The sequence below is a fragment of the Pseudophryne corroboree genome, chromosome 2, assembly GCF_028390025.1.
Source record: "Pseudophryne corroboree isolate aPseCor3 chromosome 2, aPseCor3.hap2, whole genome shotgun sequence".
Lineage (NCBI taxonomy): Eukaryota > Metazoa > Chordata > Amphibia > Anura > Myobatrachidae > Pseudophryne > Pseudophryne corroboree.
The window spans coordinates 936717199-936742747 of record NC_086445.1 but is presented as its reverse complement, the minus strand read 5'-3'; the positions used below and the strand labels follow the sequence as shown (position 1 = coordinate 936742747).

General features: G+C 46.5%; 1 protein-coding gene across 2 annotated transcripts in view; it reads left to right on the top strand.

The window, feature by feature from the left end:
- CRYBG3 (crystallin beta-gamma domain containing 3) overlaps nt 1-25110 on the top strand; it is a 343220-nt gene extending 318110 nt beyond the window's left edge. For both annotated transcript variants that reach the window (XM_063956283.1, XM_063956282.1), the window contains 4 exons: nt 5070-5193; nt 14358-14516; nt 16579-16738; nt 23958-25110. In XM_063956283.1, the coding sequence (XP_063812353.1) occupies nt 5070-5193; nt 14358-14516; nt 16579-16738; nt 23958-24046 (532 nt within the window). In that variant the 3' untranslated portion in view covers nt 24047-25110. The remainder of the gene's footprint in view (nt 1-5069; nt 5194-14357; nt 14517-16578; nt 16739-23957) is intronic.
- The last annotated feature ends 439 nt before the right edge of the window (nt 25111-25549 follow it).

The following is a 25549-nucleotide window of genomic DNA, read 5'->3' as shown; positions in this document are numbered from 1 at the left end:
AGAATATAATTAAGAAATGGCTTGGGGAGATGTGCTTAGGCCCCGAGTCTTGTGTCGGGTTTTAGCAACATCGCAACTCCCGGCCAATCCATAGATCTTCTACTCAGCTGTTCCCACGCTTCAGCTGCATTTGACCATTTGTCCTCTGCAACTGTCAAAGGTCAATGGACCGTCAACCATGTTTGTTTGTATTGCACAAGGCAGAACATATAGGTCAGTACTGATACATACATACTGAGGCAGTATGCTCCATGCAGGGAGACTGAGAGAAGCTGTACACTGCTCTTATTCCCTGCCATTTCAGATGTTTACATAAAATAATTGATTGGGGTTTTTTTTTACTTTTGTTTTGTATGTACTGTATGTTTAAGTAAGATATTGGCCAGGATGTAATGAAGTCCGAGTTCGGCCGCTGTGCGGAATGGCGGCCAAACTCAGATGTTTTTTAAAGAGTCAATCATGTACAGGGCGAAACCATGCCTTGTACATGATTGCCCCTTTAAAAAAGTCAGAGTTTGGCTGGCATCCTACGCAGCTGCCTTCATTACATCCCACCCCTACTGTATAGCTTGCATACATAATAATAATAATAATAATTTTATTTATATAGCGCTCTTTCTCAAACAGGACTCAAGACGCTTTACAGATATCAAAAACAATGCACATGATACAGCGGATTTGAGTAATACAGCAATACTGACATAAAAGAAAACCTTAAGCACACAGAAAGCATAATGCATGATTGGTGTTGGCATTTTGGGTAATAACTTCCAAGGGTTGTGTATTCCACCCTCATAAGGTACCAGGTGCGGCAGCCATCTTGGGCGCACAGAGTAGGATTACCCAGGGTGGAATAGTCTACCCCTAGAAGAGATGACACAAAATGAGGGTGATTTCAGAGTCCTACAGTTCAGAGTAGGGTTCCATCAAAACCAGAGTAGGGTTCCATCATCCCATCCACAAGTGTACAATATGGGGCAGCCATGTTGGGCGCACTTTGAAGGTTACACTGTGGGAGGTGAGCCATACAAGGGCCAAGTTCATATATGGGAAAACTGACGCTTATGTAGTAGTATGATATACCCTGTATGTAGGGCGCAATGGCAGGGTGTGCAATCAGTGGAGGTTAACATTACAGGAAAAACACACAGTGGGCTTGGGAAAAAAAAGGGGGGGGGGGAATAAACAATAGCAGGTAACTAGTGGCAGAAGTAAAATTGGGATAACATTATTTTGATAAGATCATAGTGGGTGGGTGGGAGAATGTGGGGGGCAATATATAAATAGAGTCTTTATGTAAATCCACAATTATCTAGAATATTGTTAGCGTGGGGAAAGTAATGTGTGACTGTGTATCTGTCACAGCAGTGAGAAGACAAAGCGCTGATTATTATATATCTATTTCTGCCTGATTCTCTGGAGATTATGTCCCCCAAGAGTATAAATCAGGCAGAACCCAATGACAAACATTTGCTGTAAACTGTGAATAGTGCAGTAGAAATGTAATGTGACTTTCTGAGATTCTCAAAGGCACCTTCATCAGAATCCGGCATCATGCTTGTAATGTAATACAAACGTCAGGCCCAGTGCTGCACTGGTACAGTTCAGGAAGCTATTATAACTTGGTCTTAGAAGTTATTCCATTTGTGAACCAGATCAGGGTGTTATATTATATGCAACGACATAAGAACACACACTGTGGGTATTATGTTTTAGGCGTCCATTTATCAAAGATTGCATATTCAATGTGATCTGGGCGGGATCTTACAACCCAGGGGATATCCTAATGTATCATGCAGCACAGGCTTTTATAACAGGAATTCAATGGATGGATCTTCCTCTCTGAAAATGATTAAGGCCTGTACCAGAGAACAAACACGTGCCAATCACAAGAGATAGACCCTGTAGGGTAACAGTGGTGGCTCCCACCAGCCAGCTCAGTGTGGGTACTATACAGGGTGAATGGTAAACACCTCATTTTAGTACATCAGGTTCAGCTTTTAGTGACATCCCCTCAGCTATATTACTAGATGAGCCTGCTAATGCTACTCACAGATAAGCCACCAATTCAGAAATCAAGGATCAGAAAGACCAATATAAAATAACCGTTACAATGAAGATCAAAGTCTGTAATAATGACAGGGTTACATGTACATTTATAGCCATTCCGTGTTCCTGTTATCTAACTGGGCCCAGTGTCTGCTAATAATACATGAGAGAACTACAGCAACAGCCCACAATCACAGAGCAGGCATTCATGTACATTATACAGCACTACTGGAAATGGGAAATTAGTGGTCAGGGAGCGTTAACTGATGGGCCCAGGAATAATTACTGCTTTACTCTATAATGCTCACATTACTGTCTATCATTCATGTATTTTCATACCTGCATCCTGTAGTGAAGGTGATTAAAGGCAAATGCAATAAGAACTTTAAAAAAATAAAGATGATAGATAGATAGATAGATAGATAGATAGATAGATAGATAGATAGATAGATAGATAGATAGATAGATAGATAGATAGATAGATATGTACACGGTCGAGTCACATTATTATGATCATCTCCCCCATTTGACGTCGGCAGTGCATAGCCCATGAGGAACGTCACGTGTCGTGCGCTGGCTTGGTGGGTATATAAGATGTGTGATAGGCCGTCTGCACATATATCACTCGTTGCTGTCATGGGTAAAAGGGGTGATTTATCCGGGTTGCAAAAAGGGATTATTATCGGCTTTCGGGGCAAGGGTGGCAGTATGTCTGACACAGCGCAGTTTGTGAACTGTCCGCGTGCTGCTGTGGTGAAGGTGTATCGTGACTGGACAAACTGCGCCATTGCGAATAACTGACGTGGAAACCGCAGCGCACCACTGAAGTGAACGCCAGGCTATGAAGGACACGCTACAGTGGAGCAGCTCACAGTCAAAATGAACCTGGGGGCTACCAGACGTGTGGCTAAAACAGCGGTTCAGCCGTCTAGCTGCTGTCTGTGCTGCACACGGCGGTTACTCTGGCTATTAGCTGGGGGTCATAATAATGTGACTCAACCGTGTATATATACCTATTGATCAACTGCTATGGATCCCTTCATATGACCTTATTTTTCCCACAGTTACTCAGTTACTGGTTCCCTGTGGCAGACTACACAATTCATATCCGCTAGTTACCCTGCACCCTTGTGCCCTTGTGGGATGCATTTTGCATCTTCTAGTTGTTCTTTTAAGAACTATTATTATTAACCTTTATCCAGCACTTAGATATTAGGGAGTGCTGTAAGGAGGGGTGTAGTATGGTTTGCCGGTGGTTGGGGTCCTGACTGCCGGCATACCGACAGCTGGGCGAGTGCAAATGAGCCCCTTGCGGGCTCGCTGCGCTCGCCACGGTGCGGGCGCGGTGGCGCGCTTATCTATTCTCCCTCCAGGGGGGTCGTGGACCCCTAAGATGGAGAAAAGATGTCGGTATGCCGGCAGTCGGGATTCCGGTGCCGGTATGGTGGTCGCCGGGAGCCCGGCCACCGGCAACCTGAAGACCACCCATAGGGAGGATGGTTAGTCATTCCCTGCAGTCCCTGCCCTAGTGGAGGTCACAGTGTAAAGTCTCTACCACAGTGGAGCCAATGCAGACTTGCGTGAAACAAATGCACTTGCATTGTCTAGAGAACTACCTGTGGATATCTGTGCATCCACAGCGCCAAATCCCGCATGCTTTGTTTCATAGCCCCCATTATTATCAGCCCCATACCTAGTGCAGGTGATCCTTCTGGAAACACATATCTGCACACGCACACTGTCAGCTTAGCAGACTGCTGCTACCCAGTTCCACCATAGACTGAGATGCGTATGACCCTGAATCGCCTATAGATGTGTACGCAGGTTTAAAGAAGGATGTGGAACTAATGGGAAAGTTGGACTTTTTACTGTTTCTGCATAGGGTGCTTCCATAAACAGTGAAGACAGGGTTATTCAGGTCACATTCCGGGGCCAGTGCGCAGCCCGGGCCAGTGTGATCTGATCGCATTGGGTGTGAATGCCTCTACCAGATTGATAGCTAGAGCGGGCAGGGGTGATCACGGACCGTTGCGGGGGTAGCGCATTTTCAGGGTGGCTGCGTGACGTCACACGCAGCCGCTCGATGGGAAAAATGGCGGCTTTAGCAGAATCTGCAATCCTTACTGACCCACAGGTTGGTACTGATCTACTATGTTGCTGTTAGACACAGCTTCAGTTTGGGCTCCCACCTAGAGTCAAGAAGAGTAACAGATAGATGGGGAGAGGTATCAAACCTTGGAGAGAGGTAAAGTGGAGAGAGATAAAGTACCAACCAATCAGCTCCTGTCATTTTTCAAACGCAGCCTGTAACATGGGAGTTAGAAGCTGATTATCTCTCTCCAAGCTTTGACACATCTGCCCCAAAGTGTTATACGGACAGGACAGTGACACATTGGTTAGCACTGCTGCCTCACATCACTGGTGTACTGGGTTTGATTACGACCTGGGCCCTATCTGGGTGGAGTTTGGATGTTCTCTATGTGTAGTTGTGTGGGGTGGTCTTCAGTTTGCCTGGTGGCCGGGCTCCCGACGACCAGCATACCGGCGCTGGAATCCCGACCGCCGGCATACCGACAGCTTTTCTCCCTCTTGGGGGTCCACAACCCCCCTGGAAGGAGAATAGATAGCGTGGCGTGCCTGCAGCATGGCGAGTGCAGCGAGCCCGCAAGAGGCTCATTTGCGCTCGCCCAGCTGTCGGTATGCTGGCGTTTGGGATTCCGGCGCCGGTATGCTGGCTGCTGGGAGCCCGACCGCCAGCATAACATACTATATCCGTTGTGTGAGGTTCCCTAAAGTTATATACACAAGTAATAGTCTTATGCTGAATACATAACCTCTGCCCCGGAAGCTCTTTGGTGACTATACATCTTATCCTATGTGCTATAAAACAAGGTACATTGTAAGCAAACCACTTTTCCAGGCTGAAGTTCTCAGTTAACAAAACTATAAAATTGTGACCACATTACCATCTGTCTTGTACTGATCACATTTTACATTAATATTTATATGCTCTTTTCCAGTTGGATTGCATTTGAAGGGGCCAACTTCCTAGGAAGACAGATGTTACTGGAATCCCAAAAAATTGAAAAATGGTCACAATTCAGCGGCTGGAAAGCTGTTGGGTCACTGCGTCCCTTAAGACAGGTAAAACAAGCTGTAGAAATGAATCAATTCTGTTGACAGGCCATTAGTTATTAAGTAGTGCAAGTCCTAAAGATAAAAGACAGTCTGAAAAGTTTGGCTACTTTGCTTAACTCAAGGCCATGGCAATTAGCTCTTGTCCATCATATAATCTGATTTTCTAGAAACACAAGTGTTTTCTTTTTTTAAATGCCAGGAGGTGGTGTCGGCTGAGGGATGCAGTAAATCCAGTTATTAGGGCTGCAGCCAAGTTTATGTATGTAACAGGACATGTTTTCATGATTCCTGTGTCAAGTAGAAGACAACAGAGGGCATTATAGTGCCCATGTTATTCATAATACTATGGCTTGGTATATAAGAATAAATCTTACCATTGATGTTGGAAGACACGGAAGCAGTGTGCGGGGCACATGACACGCGCTTTCCAGACAGAAATGCCCATTTTGTTATTGTATTTTGGATGGTGAGATTAAATGGTGCAATCAGATGGGTGTAAAGCTGCACTACCAATTTGAAAACTATATATTTCTATATCAGCAGCTTGTGAATGAGTTAGCTCATATTGGGGCAGATGTATTAAGCCTTTAGAAGGGATAAAGAAGTGATAAAGCAGTGATAAGTGCAAGGTGATAGCGCACCAGCCAGTCAGCTTCTGTCATTTTTCAAATCCTTGCTGACTGGCTGGTGCGTTATCACCTTGCGCTTATCACTGGTTTATCACTGCTTTATCCCTTGTCCAGGTTAATACATCTGCCCCATTGCCCGGCAACCACTGGTGAACTACACTGATTTGCCAATTCCATGTTCAAGAACTGGAAGCATTGGGAAAGATGGCAGTACATAGCAGCCCCCGCAGCTGGTTAGTAAGATCATTTCGGGATACGGTCATTAGGTCGACCATACTTAGTGGTCGACATAATGACTGTCGACCTATCGGTCGACATGGTCACTAGGTCGACATGCGTTTTTAAAAAAAAAAATTGAACTTTTTCATAATTTACGATCCACGTGGACTACGATTGGGAATAGTAACCTGTGCTGAGCGCTGCGTGCGATGGGACACGGTGCACTAATTGGGGTTCACCGTCACTTTACAAAGAAAATTACACCAAAAAAAGTTAAAAAAACTCATGTCGACCTTTTTCCATGTAGACCTTGTTCATGTCGATCTAATGACCATGTCGACCAATAGTGGCCGACCTAATGACCCATACCCGATCATTTCCTAGGTGGTAGTGCCGCTTTATCTGCATCGTGAAAACATTCCGTTACAAAAATGTGCTTAGACTGTAAACTGATTTCTTAGATATTAGAGAAAGCTAACAGATCAGAGGAAACAAACATTCTACTGGGATCCATTAACCCACTCTAGTAATGTGAACGGACGGTCTGAGCCTACCACAAACTGCAGCATGTTCTATATACATTATACTAGCCCAATAGTTCCTCATTTGTTTGATTAGAGAACATACTGTACATACTGTACCAATACACCAACCAACCACCTGCTTTGTAAGACATCCATGTTAAAATAGTGTAATAGAAATACAAAAATGGAAATCATAAAAAGAAAAATAATGACAAAAATAAATGTATTTATATACAGGTTGAGTATCCCATATCCAAATATTCCGAAATATGTAATACTCTGAAATACGGACTTTTTTGAGTGAGACTGAGATAGTGAAACCTTTGTTTTCTGATGGCACAATGTACACACACTTTGTTTAATACAGAAAGTTATTATACATATTTTATTAAATGACCTTCAGGCTGTGTGTATAAGGTGTATATGAAACATAAATGCATTCTGTGCTTAGACTTAGGTCCCATCCTCATGATATCTCATTATGGTATGCAATTATTCCAAAATACGGAAAAATCTGATATCCAAAATACCTCTGGTCCCAAGCATTTTGGATAAGGGATACTCATGTGTATTCATATTATCATGTAATACATTTTTACATTCAAATATGGTGGCTTACTACAGTTACTGTATATTTTCAACTTCTTGAAGACATTTCCTCCATGACGTCAACATTTCTGTGAGATACTGACCTGCAAGTGTAACACGCGGAGGTATATACAGGGCGTTATGCTGTAGTAGGCTGGTTATTACAGCTGTAATTAGGCATTTAGGATCAGTTCTGATTGCTAGGATGTTGTAGGTCAACAACTACTTCTTCACATTGTAACTCATCCATTTTACTGAGAGGCGCCTGTGTGTCGTATCTACAGTATGTATTATTCCTATGAGAAACCTCTTCACAAGTTAACAGCTGTTTATAGTTCAACATCATTAAATCACATTAGGCTGTATTGCTGGAATCTGTCACTCACCCTTTGATTTTATGTAACAGACAGTGGGGGAGTTGTATCAAACCTTCTAAAGAGTAAAGGGGGGTACTCACAGAGCGATCGCTGATTAAAATCTAAGCAATCTGACTAGATTGCTTAGATTTTAGGCAGCGATCACTCCGTGTGTACCCCTCACAGCGCTAGCGATGCGCAGCCCCGCGCATCGCTATCGCTGGTGCTAGATTGCTTGCAGGCCAATCTAGCAGGTCGCTCACTTCACCCGCTGGGTCAAATGAGCGCCCCCCCCCCCCCACACACACACACATGCTCAGCACACATCTCTCCCCAAATAGGCCCGTGCATACGGCCTTTAAGGGAAGAGATGTTGCCCATAGGAACCAATTATCATCTAGCTATTATCTTATAGAATGTATTAGATAAGTGATAGCTAGAAGCGGATTGGATGCTAGTATTTTTCTTCTGTAGAATGTTTGATACAGTTGTGTGTTCCCCGTTTCACTTTGATTCAGTTTGGTCTAGTATCCACAATGTAATATAACACAAAAGTATAACTGCACTTATGCATATGCAGAAAGTAGTAAATAAAAATGACCCACTCTCCCTTGTGTGTCCCAGTCAGTATTAGATGACTACTGGCGTCCTACGGCCTACTTGGGGCTACAGTAGTGACTGGCAGTCAGGGGTTTCACACGTCAGGACAAAGGAATTTTTGCTTCGTCCCCCTGTATGTTACAACCTGCAGGTCCCAGTGAATATTCTGCGAAGGGAAGAATCTGTAGATAGCTGCCTTTCATAGGATGACTGATAGGGTTTCCTGACCAAAGTGTCTCTATAGTACATTGCTGTAATATATAGTAATAAGATGATAAGATGTGTATATATATATATATATATATTTCTCTAACGTCCTAAGTGGATGCTGGGGACTCCGTAAGGACCATGGGGAATAGCGGCTCCGCAGGAGACTGGGCACATCTAAAGAAAGCTTTAGGACTATCTGGTGTGCACTGGCTCCTCCCCCTATGACCCTCCTCCAAGCCTCAGTTAGATCTCTGTGCCCGAACGAGAAGGGTGCACACTAGGGGCTCTCCTGAGCTTCTTAGTGAAAGTTTTAGATTAGGTTTTTTATTTTCAGTGAGACCTGCTGGCAACAGGCTCACTGCATCGAGGGACTAAGGGGAGAAGAAGCGAACTCACCTGCGTGCAGAGTGGATTGGGCTTCTTAGGCTACTGGACATTAGCTCCAGAGGGACGATCACAGGCCCAGCTTGGATGGGTCCCAGAGCCGCGCCGCCGGCCCCCTTACAGAGCCAGAAGGCAGAAGAGGTCCGGAAAATCGGCGGCAGAAGACGTCCTGTCTTCAACAAGGTAGCGCACAGCACTGCAGCTGTGCGCCATTGCTCTCAGCACACTTCACACTTCGGTCACTGAGGGTGCAGGGCGCTGGGGGGGGGGCGCCCTGAGACGCAATAAAAACACCTTGGATGGCAAAAAATGCATCACATATAGCTCCTGGGCTATATGGATGCATTTAACCCCTGCCAGAATACATAGAAAAACGGGTGATAAGGCCGCCGATAAGGGGGCGGAGCCTATCTCCTCAGCACACTGGCGCCATTTTCCCTCACAGCTCCGTTGGAGGGAAGCTCCCTGGCTCTCCCCTGCAGTCACTACACTACAGAAAGGGTTAAAAAAGAGAGGGGGGCACTAATTAGGCGCAGTATTAACTATACAGCAGCTATAAGGGGAAAAACACTTATATAAGGTTATCCCTGTATATATATAGCGCTCTGGTGTGTGCTGGCAAACTCTCCCTCTGTCTCCCCAAAGGGCTAGTGGGGTCCTGTCCTCTATCAGAGCATTCCCTGTGTGTGTGCTGTATGTCGGTACTTTTGTGTCGACATGTATGAGGAGAAAAATGATGTGGAGACGGAGCAGATTGCCTGTAATAGTGATGTCACCCCCTAGGGGGTCGACACCTGAGTGGATGAACTGTTGGAAGGAATTACGTGACAGTGTCAGCTCTGTATAAAAGACAGTGGTTGACATGAGACAGCCGGCTACTCAGCTTGTGCCTGTCCAGACGTCTCATAGGCCGTCAGGGGCTCTAAAGCGCCCGTTACCTCAGATGGCAGTTATAGACGCCGACACGGATACTGACTCCAGTGTCGACGGTGAAGAGACGAATGTGACTTCCAGTAGGGCCACACGTTACATGATTGAGGCAATGAAAAATGTTTTACACATTTCTGATAATACGAGTACCACCAAAAAAGGGGTATTATGTTCGGTGAGGAAAAACTACCTGTAGTTTTCCTGAATCTGAGAAATTAAATGAGGTGTGTGATGATGCGTGGGTTTCCCCCGATAACAACTGATAATTTCTAAAATGTTATTGGCATTATATCCTTTCCCGCCAGAGGTTAGGGTGCGTTGGGAAACACCCCCTAGGGTGGATAAAGCGCTCACACGCTTGTAAGGGCTCTACCTTCGCCTGAGATGGCCGCCCTTAAGGATCCTGCTGATAGAAAGCAGGAGGGTATCCTAAAAGGTATTTACACACATACTGGTGTTATACTGCGACCAGCAATCGCCTCAGCCTGGATGTGCAGTGCTGGGTTGGCGTGGTCGGATTCCCTGACTGAAAATATTGATACCCTAGATAGGGACAGTATATTTTTGCCTATAGAGCATTTAAAAGATGCATTTCTATATATGCGTGATGCACAGCGGAATATTTGCCGACTGGCATCAAGTCTAAGCGCGTTGTCCATTTCTACCAGTAGAGGGTTATGGACACGTCAGTGGTCAGGTGATGCGTATTCCAAACGGCATTTGGAAGTATTGCTTTATTAAGGGGAGGAGTTATTTGGGGTCGGTCTTTCAGACCTGGTGGCCACGGCAACAGCTGGGAATTCCACGTTTGTACCCCAGGTCGCCTCTCAGCATGAGAAGACGCCGTATTATCAGGCGCAGTCTTTTCGTGGACAAGGTTCCTCATTTCTGCCCCGTGACAGAGGGAGAGGAAAAAGGCTGCAGAAATCAGCCAGTTCCCAGGAACAGAAACCCTCTCCCGCCTCTGCCAAGCCCTCAGTATACGCTGGGGCTTTACAAGCAGAATCAGGCACGGTGGGGGGCCCGTCTCAATGAATTTCAGCGCGCAGTGGGCTCACTCGCAAGTAGACCCCTGGATCCTTCAGGTGATATCTCAGGGGTACAAATTAGAATTTGAGACGTCTCCCCCTCGCCGTTTCCTAAAGTCGGCTTTACCGATGTCTCCTTCTGACAGGGAGACAGTTTTGGAAGCCATTCACAAGCTGTATTCCCAGCAGGTGATAATCAAGATACCCCTCCTGCAACAGGGAACGGGGTATTATTCCACACTGTTGTGGTACCGAAGCCGGACGGCTCGGTGAGACCGATTCTAAATCTAAAATCTTTGAACACTTACATACAGAGGTTCAAATTCAAGATTGAGTCACTCAGAGCAGTGATTGCGAACCTGGAAGAAGGGGACTACATGATGTCTCGGGACATCAAGGATGCTTACCTTCATGTCAAAATTTACCCTTCTCACCAAGGGTACCTCAGGTTTATGGTACAGAACTGTCACTATCAGTTCAGACGCTGCCGTATGGATGGTCCACGGCACCCCGGGTCTTTACCAAGGTAATGGCCGAAATGATGATATTCCTTCGAAGGAAGTGAATTTTAGTTATCCCTTACTTGGACAATTCCCTGATAAGGGTAAGATCCAGGGAACAGTTGGAGTTCGGTGTAGCACTATCTCAGGTAGTGTTGCGGCAGCACGATTGGATTCTCAATATTCCAAAATCGCACCTGGTTCCGACGACGTGTCTTCTGTTCCTAGGGATGATCCTGGACACAGTCCAGAAAAAGGTGTTTCTCCCGGAGGAGAAAGCCAGGGAGTTATCCGAGCTAGTCAGGAACCTTCTAAAACCGAGCCAAGTCTCAGTGCATCAATGCACAAGGGTTCTGGGTAAAATGGTGGCTTCCTACGAAGCAATCCCATTCGACAGATTCCACGCACCAGTGGGACCTGCTGGACAAATGGTCCGGGTCGCATCTTCAGATGCATCAGCGGATAACCCTGTCACCAAGGACAAGGGTGTCCCTCCTGTGGTGGTTGCAGAGTGCTCATCTTCTAGAGGGCCGCAGATTAGGCATTCAGGACTGGGTCCTGGTGACCACGGATGCCAGCCTGCGAGGCTGGGGAGCAGTCACACAGGGAAGGAATATCCAGGGCTTATGGTCAAGCCTGGAGACATCACTTCACATAAATATCCTGAAGCTAAGGGACATTTACAATGCTCTAAGCTTAGCAAGACCTCTGCTTCAAGGTCAGCCGGTGTTGATCCAGTCGGACAACATCACGGCAGTCACCCACGTAAACAGACAGGGTGGCACAAGAAGCAGGAGGGCAATGGCAGAAGCTGCAAGGATTCTTCGCTGGGCGGAAAATCATGTGATAGCACTGTCAGCAGTATTCATTCCGGGAGTGGACAACTGGGAAGCAGACTTCCTCAGCACGACCTCCACCCGGGAGAGTGGGGACTTCACCCAGAAGTCTTCCACATGATTAAAAACTCGACAGGTATTGCGCCAGGTCCAGGGACCCTCAGGCAATAAGCTGTAGAAGCTCTGGTAACACCGTGGGTGTACCAGTCAGGGTATGTGTTCCCTCCTCTGCCTCTCATACCCAAGGTACTGAGATTGATAAGATGGAGAGGAGTAAGCTCTATATTCGTGGTTCCGGATTGGCCAAAAAGGACTTGGTAACCGGAACTTCAAGAGATGCTCACGGAAGATCCGTGGCCTCTACCTCTAAGAAGGGACCTGCTCCAGCAAGGACCCTGTCTGTTCCAAGACTTACCGCGGCTGCGTTTGACGGCATGGCGGTTGAACGCCGGATCCTGAAGGAAAAAAGGCATTCCGGATGAAGTCATCCCTATCCTGATCAAAGCCAGGAAGGATGTAACCGCCAAAAAAAACATTATCACCGCAATTGGCGAAAATATGTTGCGTGGTGCGAGGCCAGTAAGGCCCGACGGAGGAAATTCAACTGGGTCGATTCCTACATTTCCTGCAAACAGGAGTGTCTATGGGCCTGAAATTGGGGTCCATTAAGGTTCAAATTTCGGCCCTGTCAATTTTCTTCCAAAAAAAAACTAGCTTCAGTCCCTGAAGTTCAGACGTTTGTAAAAGGGGTACTGCATATACAGCCTCCTTTTGTGCCTCCAGTGGCACTTTGGGATCTCAATGTAGTTTTGGGTTCCAAAAGTCACATTGGTTTGAACCACTTAAATCTGTGGAGTTAAAATATCTCACATGAAAAGTGGTCATGCTGTTGGCCCTGGCCTGGGCCAGGCGCGTGTCAGAATTGGCGGCTTTATCCTGAAAAAGCCCTTATCTGATTTTCCATTCGGACAGGGCGGAATTGAGGACTCGTCCTCAGTTTCTCCCCAAGCTGGTTTCAGCGTTTCACCTGAACCAACCTATTGGTGGTGCCTGCGGCTACTAGGGACTTGGAGGCCTCCAAGTTGCTAGACGTTGTCAGTGCCCTGAAAATATATGTTTCCAGGACGGCTGGAGTCAGGAAATCTGACTCGCTGTTTATCCTGTATGCACCCAACAAGCTGGGTGCTCCTGCTTCTAAGCAGACTATTGCTCGTTGGATTTGTAGTACAATTCAGCTTGCACATTCTGTGGCAGGCCTGCCACAGCCAAAAATCTGTAAATGCCCACTCCACAAGGAAGGTGGGCTCATCTTGGGCGGCTGCCCGAGGGGTCTCGGCTTTACAACTTTGCCGAGCAGCTACTTGGTCAGGAGCAAATACGTTTGTAAAATTCTACAAAATTGATATCCTGGCTGAGGAGGACCTGGAGTTCTCTCATTTGGTGCTGCAGAGTCATCCGCACTCTCCCGCCCGTTTGGGAGCTTTGGTATAATCCCCATGGTCCTTACGGAGTCCCCAGCATCCACTTAGGACGTTAGAGAAAATAATAATTTACTTACCGATAATTCTATTTCTCATAGTCCGTAGTGGATGCTGGGCGCCCATCCCAAGTGCGGATTGTCTGCAATACTTGTACATAGTTATTGTTACAAAAATCGGGTTATTATTGTTGTGAGCCATCTTTCAGAGGCTCCTCTGTTATCATGCTGTTAACTGGGTTCAGATCACAGGTTATACGGTGTGATAGGTGTGGCTGGTATGAGTCTTACCCGGGATTCAAAATCCTTCCTTATTGTGTACGCTCGTCCGGGCACAGTATCCTAACTGAGGCTTGGAGGAGGGTCATAGGGGGAGGAGCCAGTGCACACCAGGTAGTCCTAAAGCTTTCTTTAGATGTGCCCAGTCTCCTGCGGAGCCGCTATTCCCCATGGTCCTTACGGAGTCCCCAGCATCCACTACGGACTATGAGAAATAGAATTATCGGTAAGTAAATTCTTATTATATAATTTAGTTTGTCAGAACATCATTTTGTTATAAATCTTCCTCTCCAGCTTGTTCGGTATGTGTCGTCATGACATGAGTGTAGCCAACCAGCACAGTACATTTCAGGAGCGGTAGGGGGCAACGACCCACCCTCTCACATGGTGTTGTTAGTGGAGACAGGACTGCACATGACAGGGGCAGTGTCATGATGTGTGGAAGCAGAAGACATTAAGCAGGAAGCCAGAGGTGGAAAAAGCAGGGTCCTCCAGTAGGAGGTGATATAAGGCACCGGCCAAACTTATGCAGGAATTTTGTGATCAATACATTGTCAAAGGTGCTTTTTTATGATAAGTCATTAATCCATCCACATTATTTTTCTTCTAGCCAGCCGTATACTTCATGGTTAGAAACAGGCACAGAGACAAGTACTTGACAGTCACCGGGAAACTGTCAGATACAAGGGCGACATTTGTCAGCATTTCGGCAAGGAACGGGCAGAGTACCCAGATCTGGTACTTCTGCAGAGGGCTCCTGAAATCAAAGGTAAATATAACATTCATCGTTCTTAAGGTCATACATGAAATATGCAAAAAATATCTGTCAAATAGACATTACCAGATTGTCAATGGGGCAGGTTGTCAAGGCAATTGCCTATTCCCCACCATTACAGAAAGAGCCTCCGTCCTCCCATGTGGTGGCTTTGTCAAGGAATATACTTGCTGTTGGGACCTCCGTGCTTAGAAATAACTTCAGTACCGGCCTATCCCAGTAGGAGTGTGGTATGTTAGGTCGAAAGTGACCATTCAACATCCATCATGTGTCCATGGATGACATGTTGACATGGCAGAATGTCGACTTAATGTCCCTGGTGGCCTAGCATTCACTTACCTGATCCCAATGGCTGCACGTCTCCAGCGTGATTTCCAGGGCCCGGCGGTCATGCGACAGTCATTTCCGACACAGATGCCTGATAGAGTGGCGTTTCAGTGAGTGCCCAACTCTAACACTGCCCCTAGTGCCTAGCCCTAGCCTCCTTTGCCCCACAGCCTAATCCTATCCGGTGGCACCTAACCCTAACTGGCGGCATTCTGAGAATGTCGACATTTCACGTGGCCACATTTGACATACTGACGTGAACTTGTCGGCATTCTAGTGCCAACATTGTGATGTCAACATCATGAATGTTGGCATGGTAACTGTTGACTATGTGACTGGACACCCCCCTCCCCGCACACACACGCACCCAGTATTGCGACCTACTAAAAGAAACAGCAATGATAGGATATTAATTAGCCTGTCACAACGCTCTCAATGCGGCTCCTCCCACTAATCATGTGCCATTAGAGACATGAAGTGAATTACGCTCAATAGACTCCTTATTGGGCATATTTCACCCATGCCCGCTCCCAGGGTAAGGCCCACTGCTGGAATCGGAAAAATGGAGGTGTTACAGGTGTATACTTTATGGGATCAGTGGTTCTTACTATGAGTGTGCAGCAATAGTCCCTCTGCCGTGGCGCTGTTGATGGCTCGCTAGGTGGGAATGGCAGTATATACTGTAAGCAGGGGAGCAGCAGCTTATACTATGAGCTTGGGAAATTATATCACAGCTACTAACATTAGTTTTTTACTCTTATCATGAAATGTTTATGCAGAAAGGTGTTTTATGCTCCTTTTATGCCATTATTGAATTCAATTGACTGAATAAAAATGGATGAAAATTGTAACTTGCGACATTGCATATAGGGCAGCACAACATACAGTGTAGCGTCAGCACAGAGGGGATTTGTGCCATAAAAGTAATTTTTATTCTGTTTTACGGCACCTTCCATTTGGTTCTCATGCATTCAATTGTCTGGAAACCAGATAAAATAGCGTAAGTGTGAGTGCAGGCTTAGGCCAAGGACACTGGGTAATGTAGCTATGCCCCACATCCAGGAACATCCACAGATTGTCATTCTCTTCTGGACAAGTATTTTCATAGGGTCTCAGTGACATATCCTAACATATAATTACCTGAAATATTTCTGTTCCCCACTAGATGAAATCTACCATAGGGACATATCATCAGAAATATGAAGGTGTGAAGCTAAAAATGTATTGTTTTCTTAAGAATGAAGTAGAAAAAAATAATGACCTGTCAGAAGACCGGTGCAGAGAAAAAAGGTGCTGTAATGAAGAGCAAACAACCAGATTGATTTTATTCTTTTGTAGTCCTAGTTATTGTAAATGCCCAATAAAGATCCTATTACTTTCACTGTAAGGCATTAATGTCAGCCGTCCATCCATATATACTGTAGCATGAACTGAAGATACATTAGTAGTGTAGTACACAGACTATCACCATGCTGGATGTTTATTCTGTAATGACTACAACGGCCAGAATTGAAGCGATTTCACCGCTTGTCTACACATTTAACTAGAGCAGCACCAAGTATAGTAGAAGGTCATAAGTAAGGTGAGAGGCGTAGCCTAAAATACTGTAATAGCATTAATTGCAGAGGATGAACCTCACTAAACAGTTTAGTGCTTTGCACTAAGGGTCATGTAGTCTCTGTGTCTTAATGCATCATTAATTACATTGATTTTTGCATCTGTTTGTCAGGCAAATGATTCATGCTTAGATATCATTGGAGGAAGAAACCTACCTGGGTCAAAGGTGTCCTTGTGGTCTGAACATGGGAAAAATCGGCAGAAGTGGACAATCAATAAAGACGGGACAATCGCTTCGTACATAAGTGATGACCTTGTTCTAGATATTAAAGGTAAAATACATCTGCTTCATAATGTATTTTATTTTATATCAGTCCTGTATCTACCAGTGACGTGCGGGGAGGTGAATGGCTGGGGAGGCACACAAGGGAATGGGTCTGAATGCTGGGAGCCTGTCTCACCCCCTACTCACTGTAACTCTCCCCTCACTACACTAAGCTACAGTGTCCATTGAGTCTCCTACCTGCATTCCTGTGTCTTCTCTTGCTGCTGCTGACTGAGCTCTGGCTATAGTGCACTTCCTGGTCACATGACACATCAGTGCACAAGGCACACCCCCACACTCAGAGGCATGCCTCTATTAGCTCCCTTTATGTGCAGAGTTACTATCCATGGTGTGGCCCTGCCCCCAGCTCTGCATAGCAGCATGTCAGTGTAGAACCGAGGCAGAGCTGCTGTTGCCTCATCTCTCATCTCCCTGCAGCTCCAGGGATGGCCACAAGGCTGGTGAGTGTGAGCAATAAAAAGGATTACAATAAACAAAGAAGATGTTTATGTTATAAATATTATCTTTGTATTTCTCTGACGTCCTAGTGGATGCTGGGGACTCCGTAAGGACCATGGGGAATAGACGGCTTCGCAGGAGACTGGGCACACTAAAAGAAAGATTTGGTACTACCTGGTGTGCACTGGCTCCTCCCTCTATGCCCCTCCTCCAGACCTCAGTTAGATTTCTGTGCCCGGCCGAGCTGGATGCACACTAGGGGCTCTCCTGAGCTCCTAGAAAGAAAGTATATGTTAGGTTTTTTATTTTACAGTGAGACCTGCTGGCAACAGGCTCACTGCAACGAGGGACTAAGGGGAGAAGAAGCGAACCTACCTGCTTGCAGCTAGCTTGGGCTTCTTAGGCTACTGGACACCATTAGCTCCAGAGGGATCGACCGCAGGCCCAGTCCTTGGTGTTCGTTCCCGGAGCCGCGCCGCCGTCCCCCTTACAGAGCCAGAAGCAAGAAGATGGTCCGGAAAAGCGGCGGCAGAAGACTTCAGTCTTCACCAAGGTAGCGCACAGCACTGCAGCTGTGCGCCATTGCTCCTCATACACACTTCACACTCCGGTCACTGAGGGTGCAGGGCGCTAAGGGGGGGCGCCCTGAGCAGCAATAATATCACCTTGGCTGGCAAAATAACCACAATATATAGCCCCAGAGGCTATATATGTGGTAATTACCCCTGCCAGAATACAGAAAAAAGCGGGAGAAAAGTCCGCCGAAAAAGGGGCGGAGCCATCTCCCTCAGCACACCGGCGCCATTATTCCCTCACAGTTCCGCTGGAAGGAAGCTCCCTGACTCTCCCCTGCAGTCAACACAACAGAAAAGGGTAAAAAAAAGAGGGGGGGCACTGATTTGAGGCGCAGTAAATATTATAGCAGCTATAGGGGACATAATTCAGTTAGTCCCTGCATTATATAGTGCTCTGGTGTGTGCTGGCATACTCTATCTCTGTCTCCCCAAAGGGCTTTTGTGGGGTCCTGTCTCCTTTAAGAGCATTCTCTGTGTGTGCGGTGTGTCGGTACGGCTGTGTCGACATGTTTGATGAGGAGACTTATGTGGAGGCGGAGCAGATGCCTATAAATGTGATGTCACCCCCTGCGGGGCAGACACCTGAGTGGATGGACTTATGGAAGGAATTACGTGCAAGTGTCGACTCCTTACATAAAAAATTTGACGACAGGCCAAATACGGGACAGCCGGCTTCTCAGCCCGTGCCTGCCCAGGCAATTCAATGGCCATCAGGGGCTCTAAAACGCCCACTACCTCAGATGGCAGACACAGATGTCGACACGGATACTGATACCAGTGTCGACGACGATGAGTCAAATTTAATGTCCACTAGGGCCATTCGTGGCATGATTGAGGCAATGAAAGAGGTTTTACACCTTTCTGATATAAACCCAGGTACCTCAAAAAAGGGTATTATGTTTGGGGAGAAAAAACTACCAATAGTTTTTCCCCCATCTGAAGAGTTAAATGAAGTGTGTGAAGAAGCGTGGGCTTTCCCTGATAAGAAAATGGTGATTACAAAAAAATTACTAATGGCGTTCCCTTTCTCGCCAGAGGATAGGTCACGTTGGGAAACTCCCCCTAGAGTGGATAAAGCGCTCACACGTTTGTCTAAAAAGGTGGCACTACCGTCTCCGGATACGGCCGCCCTAAAGGAACCTGCTGATAGAAAGCAGGAGGCTATCCTAAAGTCTATATATACACACACTGGTGTTATACTGAGACCAGCTATTGCTTCAGCGTGGATGTGCAGTGCTGCTGCTGCTTGGTCAGATTCCCTGTCAAAAAATATTGACACCCTGGACAGGGACACTATATTGCTTACCATAGAGCATATAAAAGACTCAGTCTTGTACATGAGAGATGCACAGAGGGAGATCTGCCGGCTGGCATCTAGAATAAGTGCATTGTCCATTTCTGCTAGGAGAGGCTTATGGACTCGGCAGTGGACAGGGGATGCAGATTCTAAAAGGCACATGGAAGTTTTGCCTTATAAGGGTGAGGAGTTATTCGGGGACGGTCTCTCAGACCTTGTTTCCACAGCAACAGCTGGGAAGTCAGCATTTTTACCCCATGTCCCCACACAGCCTAAGAAAGCGCTGTACTATCAGGTGCAGTCCTTTCGAACCCAGAAAAACAGGCGGGGAAAAGGCGGGTCCTTTCTGTCTAGAGGCAGAGGAAGGGGAAAAAAGCTGCACCACGCAGCAGGTTCCCAGGAACAAAAGTCCTCCCCCGCTTCTTCCAAATCCGCCGCATGACGGTGGGGCTCCACAGGCGGAGCCAGGTTCGGTGGGGGGCCGCCTCAAAAATTTCAGCGATCAGTGGGTTCGCTCACGGGTGGATCCCTGGATCCTTCAAGTAGTATCTCAGTGGTACAAGCTGGAATTCGAGACGACCCCCCCCCCCCCCCGCCGTTTCCTCAAATCGGCCTTACCGACAATTGCCTCGAGCAGGGAGGCTGTACTAGAGGCAATTCACAAGCTGTATTCCCAGCAGGTGATAGTAAAAGTACCCCTACTTCAACAAGGACGGGGTTACTATTCCACACTGTTTGTGGTACCGAAACCGGACGGTTCGGTGAGACCCATTTTAAATTTGAAATCTTTGAACACATACATAAAAAAATCAAAGTTCAAGATGGAATCGCTCAGGGCGGTTATTGCAAGCCTGGAAGAGGGGGATTACATGGTATCCCTGGACATCAAGGATGCTTACCTGCATGTCCCAATTTACCGTCCTCACCAGGAGTACCTCAGATTTGTGGTACAGGATTGTCATTACCAATTCCAGACACTACCGTTTGGACTGTCCACGGCACCGAGGGTGTTTACCAAGGTAATGGCAGAAATGATGATACTCCTTCGAAAAAAGGGAGTTTTAATTATCCCGTACTTGGACGATCCCCTTATAAAGGCGAGGTCCAGGGAGCAGTTACTGGTCGGAGTAGCACTATCTCGGGAAGTGCTACAACAGCATGGCTGGATTCTAAACATCCCAAAGTCACAACTGGTTCCTTCCAAACGCTTACTGTTCCTGGGGATGATTCTGGACACAGAACAGAAAAAAGTGTTTCTCCCGCAGGAGAAAGCCAAGGAGCTGTCATCTCTAGTCAGAGACCTCCTAAAACCAAAACGGGTATCGGTGCATCACTGCACGCGAGTCCTGGGAAAAATGGTGGCTTCATACGAAGCAATTCCATTCAGCAGGTTCCATGCAAGGACCTTCCAGTGGGATCTCTTGGACAAGTGGTCGGGATCGCATCTTCAGATGCATCAACTGATAACCCTGTCTCCAAGGACCAGGGTGTCTCTACTGTGGTGGCTGCAGAGTGCTCATCTTCTAGAGGGCCGCAGATTCGGCATACAGGACTGGGTCCTGGTGACCACGGATGCCAGCCTTCGAGGCTGGGGAGCAGTCACACAGGGAAGAAACTTCCAAGGACTATGGTCAAGTCAGGAGACTTCCCTGCACATAAATATTCTGGAACTAAGGGCCATTTACAATGCCCTAAGTCAGGCAAAACCCCTGCTTCAAAACCAGCCGGTACTGATCCAGTCAGACAACATCACGGCAGTCGCCCATGTAAACCGACAGGGTGGCACAAGAAGCAGGATGGCGATGGCAGAAGCCACAAGGATTCTCCGATGGGCGGAAGATCACATAATAGCACTGTCGGCAGTGTTCATTCCGGGAGTGGACAACTGGGAAGCAGACTTCCTCAGCAGACACGACCTACACCCGGGAGAGTGGGGACTTCATCCAGAAGTCTTCCTACTGTTGGTAAACCGTTGGGAAAGGCCACAGGTGGACATGATGGCGTCCCGCCTCAACAAAAAGCTAAAGAAATATTGCGCCAGGTCAAGGGACCCTCATGCGATAGCTGTGGACGCGCTAGTGACACCGTGGGTGTACCAGTCGGTCTATGTGTTCCCTCCTCTGCCCCTCATACCAAAGGTACTGAGAATAATAAGAAGGCGAGGAGTAAGAATGATATTCGTGGTTCCGGATTGGCCAAGAAGAGCTTGGTACCCGGAACTTCAAGAAATGTTATCAGAGGACCCATGGCCTCTACCGCTCAGACAGGATCTGCTACAGCAGGGGCCCTGTCTGTTCCAAGACTTACCGCGGCTGCGTTTGACGGCATGGCGGTTGAATTCCTGATCCTAAAGGAAAAGGGCATTCCGGAGGAAGTCATTCCTACGCTGATAAAAGCCAGGAAAGATGTAACCGCAAACCATTATCACCGCATTTGGCGAAAATATGTTGCGTGGTGTGAGGCCAGGAAGGCCCCCACAGAGGAATTTCAGCTGGGTCGTTTTCTGCACTTCCTACAGTCAGGAGTGACTATGGGCCTAAAATTGGGTTCCATTAAGGTCCAGATTTCGGCTCTGTCGATTTTCTTCCAGAAAGAACTGGCTTCACTGCCTGAAGTTCAGACTTTTGTAAAGGGAGTGCTTCATATTCAGCCCCCTTTGTGCCTCCTGTGGCACCTTGGGATCTCAATGTGGTGTTGGGTTTCCTAAAATCACATTGGTTTGAACCACTTAAAACCGTGGATCTAAAATATCTCACGTGGAAAGTGGTCATGTTATTGGCCTTGGCTTCGGCCAGGCGTGTGTCAGAATTGGCGGCTTTGTCGTGTAAAAGCCCTTATCTGATTTTCCATATGGATAGGGCAGAATTGAGGACTCGTCCCCAGTTTCTCCCTAAGGTGGTATCAGCTTTTCACTTGAACCAACCTATTGTAGTGCCTGCGGCTACTAAGGACTTGGAGGATTCCAAGTTACTGGACGTAGTCAGGGCCTTGAAAATTTATGTTTCCAGGACGGCTGGAGTCAGGAAGACTGACTCGCTTTTTATCCTGTATGCACCCAACAAAATGGGTGCTCCTGCTTCTAAGCAGACTATTGCTCGCTGGATTTGTAGCACAATTCAGCTGGCGCATTCTGCGGCTGGTTTGCCGCATCCTAAATCAGTGAAAGCCCATTCCACGAGGAAGGTGGGCTCATCTTGGGCGGCTGCCCGAGGGGTCTCGGCTTTACAACTTTGCCGAGCTGCTACTTGGTCAGGGGCAAACACGTTTGCAAAATTCTACAAATTTGATACCCTGGCTGAGGAGGACCTTGAGTTCTCTCATTCGGTGCTGCAGAGTCATCCGCACTCTCCCGCCCGTTTGGGAGCTCTGGTATAATCCCCATGGTCCTTACGGAGTCCCCAGCATCCACTAGGACGTCAGAGCAAATAAGAATTTACTCACCGGTAATTCTATTTCTCGTAGTCCGTAGTGGATGCTGGGCGCCCATCCCAAGTGCGGATTGTCTGCAATACTTGTATATAGTTATTGCCTAACTAAAGGGTTATTGTTGAGCCATCTGTTGAGAGGCTCAGTTGTTATTCATACTGTTAACTGGGTAAAATATCACGAGTTATACGGTGTGATTGGTGTGGCTGGTATGAGTCTTACCCGGGATTCAAAATACTTTCCTTATTGTGTCAGCTCTTCCGGGCACAGTATCCTAACTGAGGTCTGGAGGAGGGGCATAGAGGGAGGAGCCAGTGCACACCAGGTAGTACCAAATCTTTCTTTTAGTGTGCCCAGTCTCCTGCGGAGCCGTCTATTCCCCATGGTCCTTACGGAGTCCCCAGCATCCACTACGGACTACGAGAAATAGAATTACCGGTGAGTAAATTCTTATTTTTTCTAATCGTTTTTATATAAAATCCCAGGAGTTTGATAGGGAGTATGACAGGGGAGACTCTGCCACCCTGCCTACCCTGACTGCACGTCCCTGGTGTCTACAGGAAAGGGGGTTTCTAGGTATGTGTGACAGTGGTCAGAGCACACTTGTATTTAGGGAGAGATGTATGAAGGGCTTGCTTATCTCTGCACTGTTAATTACATCAGTTATCACTGCTTATCACAGTGATACTGGATGCCATAGCACAATAATGTATTAATAATTCAGTCTCCGGAGGGGCCACGCACTAACTGACCGTGGCGCTCTGTGTCCCTTTCTATCACATCAGCTTAGCGTGATTTGAAGTTGTGCAAGCTTGTAAACAAACACTATATCCAACAGCCATGCCAGGAATACCACTAGGTACATTTTCGTTAATGTTAAAATCCCTTTTTTTGTGTGTGTGTTTTTTTTTATATTGAAATTGGATTTGCCCCTTAGGGGTATATTCAATTAGGGTCGGATCCATTCCGACATGCATTTGTCGGAATGGATTAGACAACCCCTATTCAATTTAATCTCAATTCGACTTTTGAGTCTCACATCTGAGTCCGACATTTTTTTATGTCAAACTGAGATGGTCGGAAACGGGGCCAAATCCTGTCGAATTTTGCTCCGTTTCACTCAAAAGTACGTGAATTGGCAGCTATACTGCCGATTCACGTACCATTCGACAAGTCGAATTCCACGACTTGTCGAATAAAAACTGATGGGACTGAATAAGTCGAATCACTGTTCGACCTTAAAAAGTCGAAAACTGACGTCTTTTCGTCAGACGGCAGTTTCCGACCCTAATTGAATATACCCCTTAGTCTTCATCTCCTGCTTTTCCGAATGTCCTGGAGTTGAAGTGGATGGTGACACAGAATAACCCGTCACCTGTGGATTATTTGTTTGTTGGCATAATACTTTCTCACTCACTTTTACTTCATCTGTGGCGCAGTGACCAATAACATGTAACTTACACCTGCAGGTGGAAACTACTACGATCAGAACTACTTGATAGTAAACAGAGTCCAGGACAGCGCCCTCACACAGAAATGGGACATTGAGATACTGTGAACGTCTCTGAGACATGAACTGTCAGAACGGCATGGTCTCTGCACTTACGCTGTGGAAGGTGAGAACTACACGAATCCCCCTACAGAAGTCACGGGATCGCTGCTCTACTAATGTGCTTGACATGGAGCCAGGAAAGTGGATTGAGGTTTCTTCAGAAGAGGCATTTACCTGCCTGTGCCAACCAAAAGGCCAGATTGCCTGGTTGGGATTGCACTTGCCAGGAACGTATTGAGCACAGTAACGTCACTGGATCAAAATGACATGTTTGGGAAATGTTTCCGTTACCTCCTTGAGTCTGGACTGCACTGCCTACTTATTTAATGTCTATACGCGGAAAGGACTGGAGAACAGACGGCTGTGCCAACCACGGGGCGCTGAGCCTTGTTTATATGATTGGCTGGGGCACACACATAACTGGAATACATAAAGGATGAGCAATGCTGGCACTCCATACTGGCATACCTGGGAGTATAACATTATGCAAAACGTTCTCCAGTTATATATTATATATATATTTAAACAGAGTTTATGTTGTTTTTATCTCTCACATTCTCCTGGCGTGACAAACCACAGCTTGGTAAATCAGGACAGTGGTTTTTAATGTGGTGCTTTATAAAATAGCCATTTCCTTTCGTTTTCACAGCAGTTTGGCCTTTAGTAAATCGCCTGTGATACTGTAACCTCAGTGCTGACATGACGTCATTTTTCTGATAGGTATATAATGTACATACTGTAGGTAATCAGAACGCATGTGTACTGCATATATGGGCAGTATATATCTATACTGTAAATGAAATATTTATATAAGGCTGTAAGTAATGTTGTGTATATGTGTAAATCAGATCAAATGAAGCTAGAAAACGGTTTCGTAAGATGTATATATTGTGCAGCCACAGAAAACACTGCACGGGAAAGCGGTGATATTAATCTCATAGAGAACGTGAGGGTCACAGGATAAGAAACCCTAACGAGTGCCTTATTTTTTTTTAAATACTGTATGTGTCTTGTCAATATGGATGTTGATTTCTTTACATTTTGATTAAAAGTTCAATGATTTAACTACAGTATGACGTTTCAGCAGTGACATCTTTTCTTTAGAAGCACAGGGACTATAGTACCAAGGGACTGTTCCCTATGTAACCTACCTAATATGCTGCATATGGGCATTCCCAGTTGGAATATTGTTAAACGCAACGGAATTTGCTGCGCTTTATGAGTAACTGGTAATAAATAAATATTGGGACCAGTAACAGCAAGCCCCCACGGCCTGTGACTCTGGATTACTTGTAGGTGCAGATAGTGGTGTATGCGCACAATACAGACTTGTGTGTAACTCTGAATGTGCTCCTAAGGGTACAGCACTGAGCACGCATAGAGACATCAGTGGGGAGTAGGAGGCGGGCCTGTCTGAATCCCATACTTGACTACTCTCCTGGGAATGTCCAGGAGACTGTGTCATTTTATGGAGTCCTCCCGGTCTCTCTGGCGAGGAATCCACCTTCC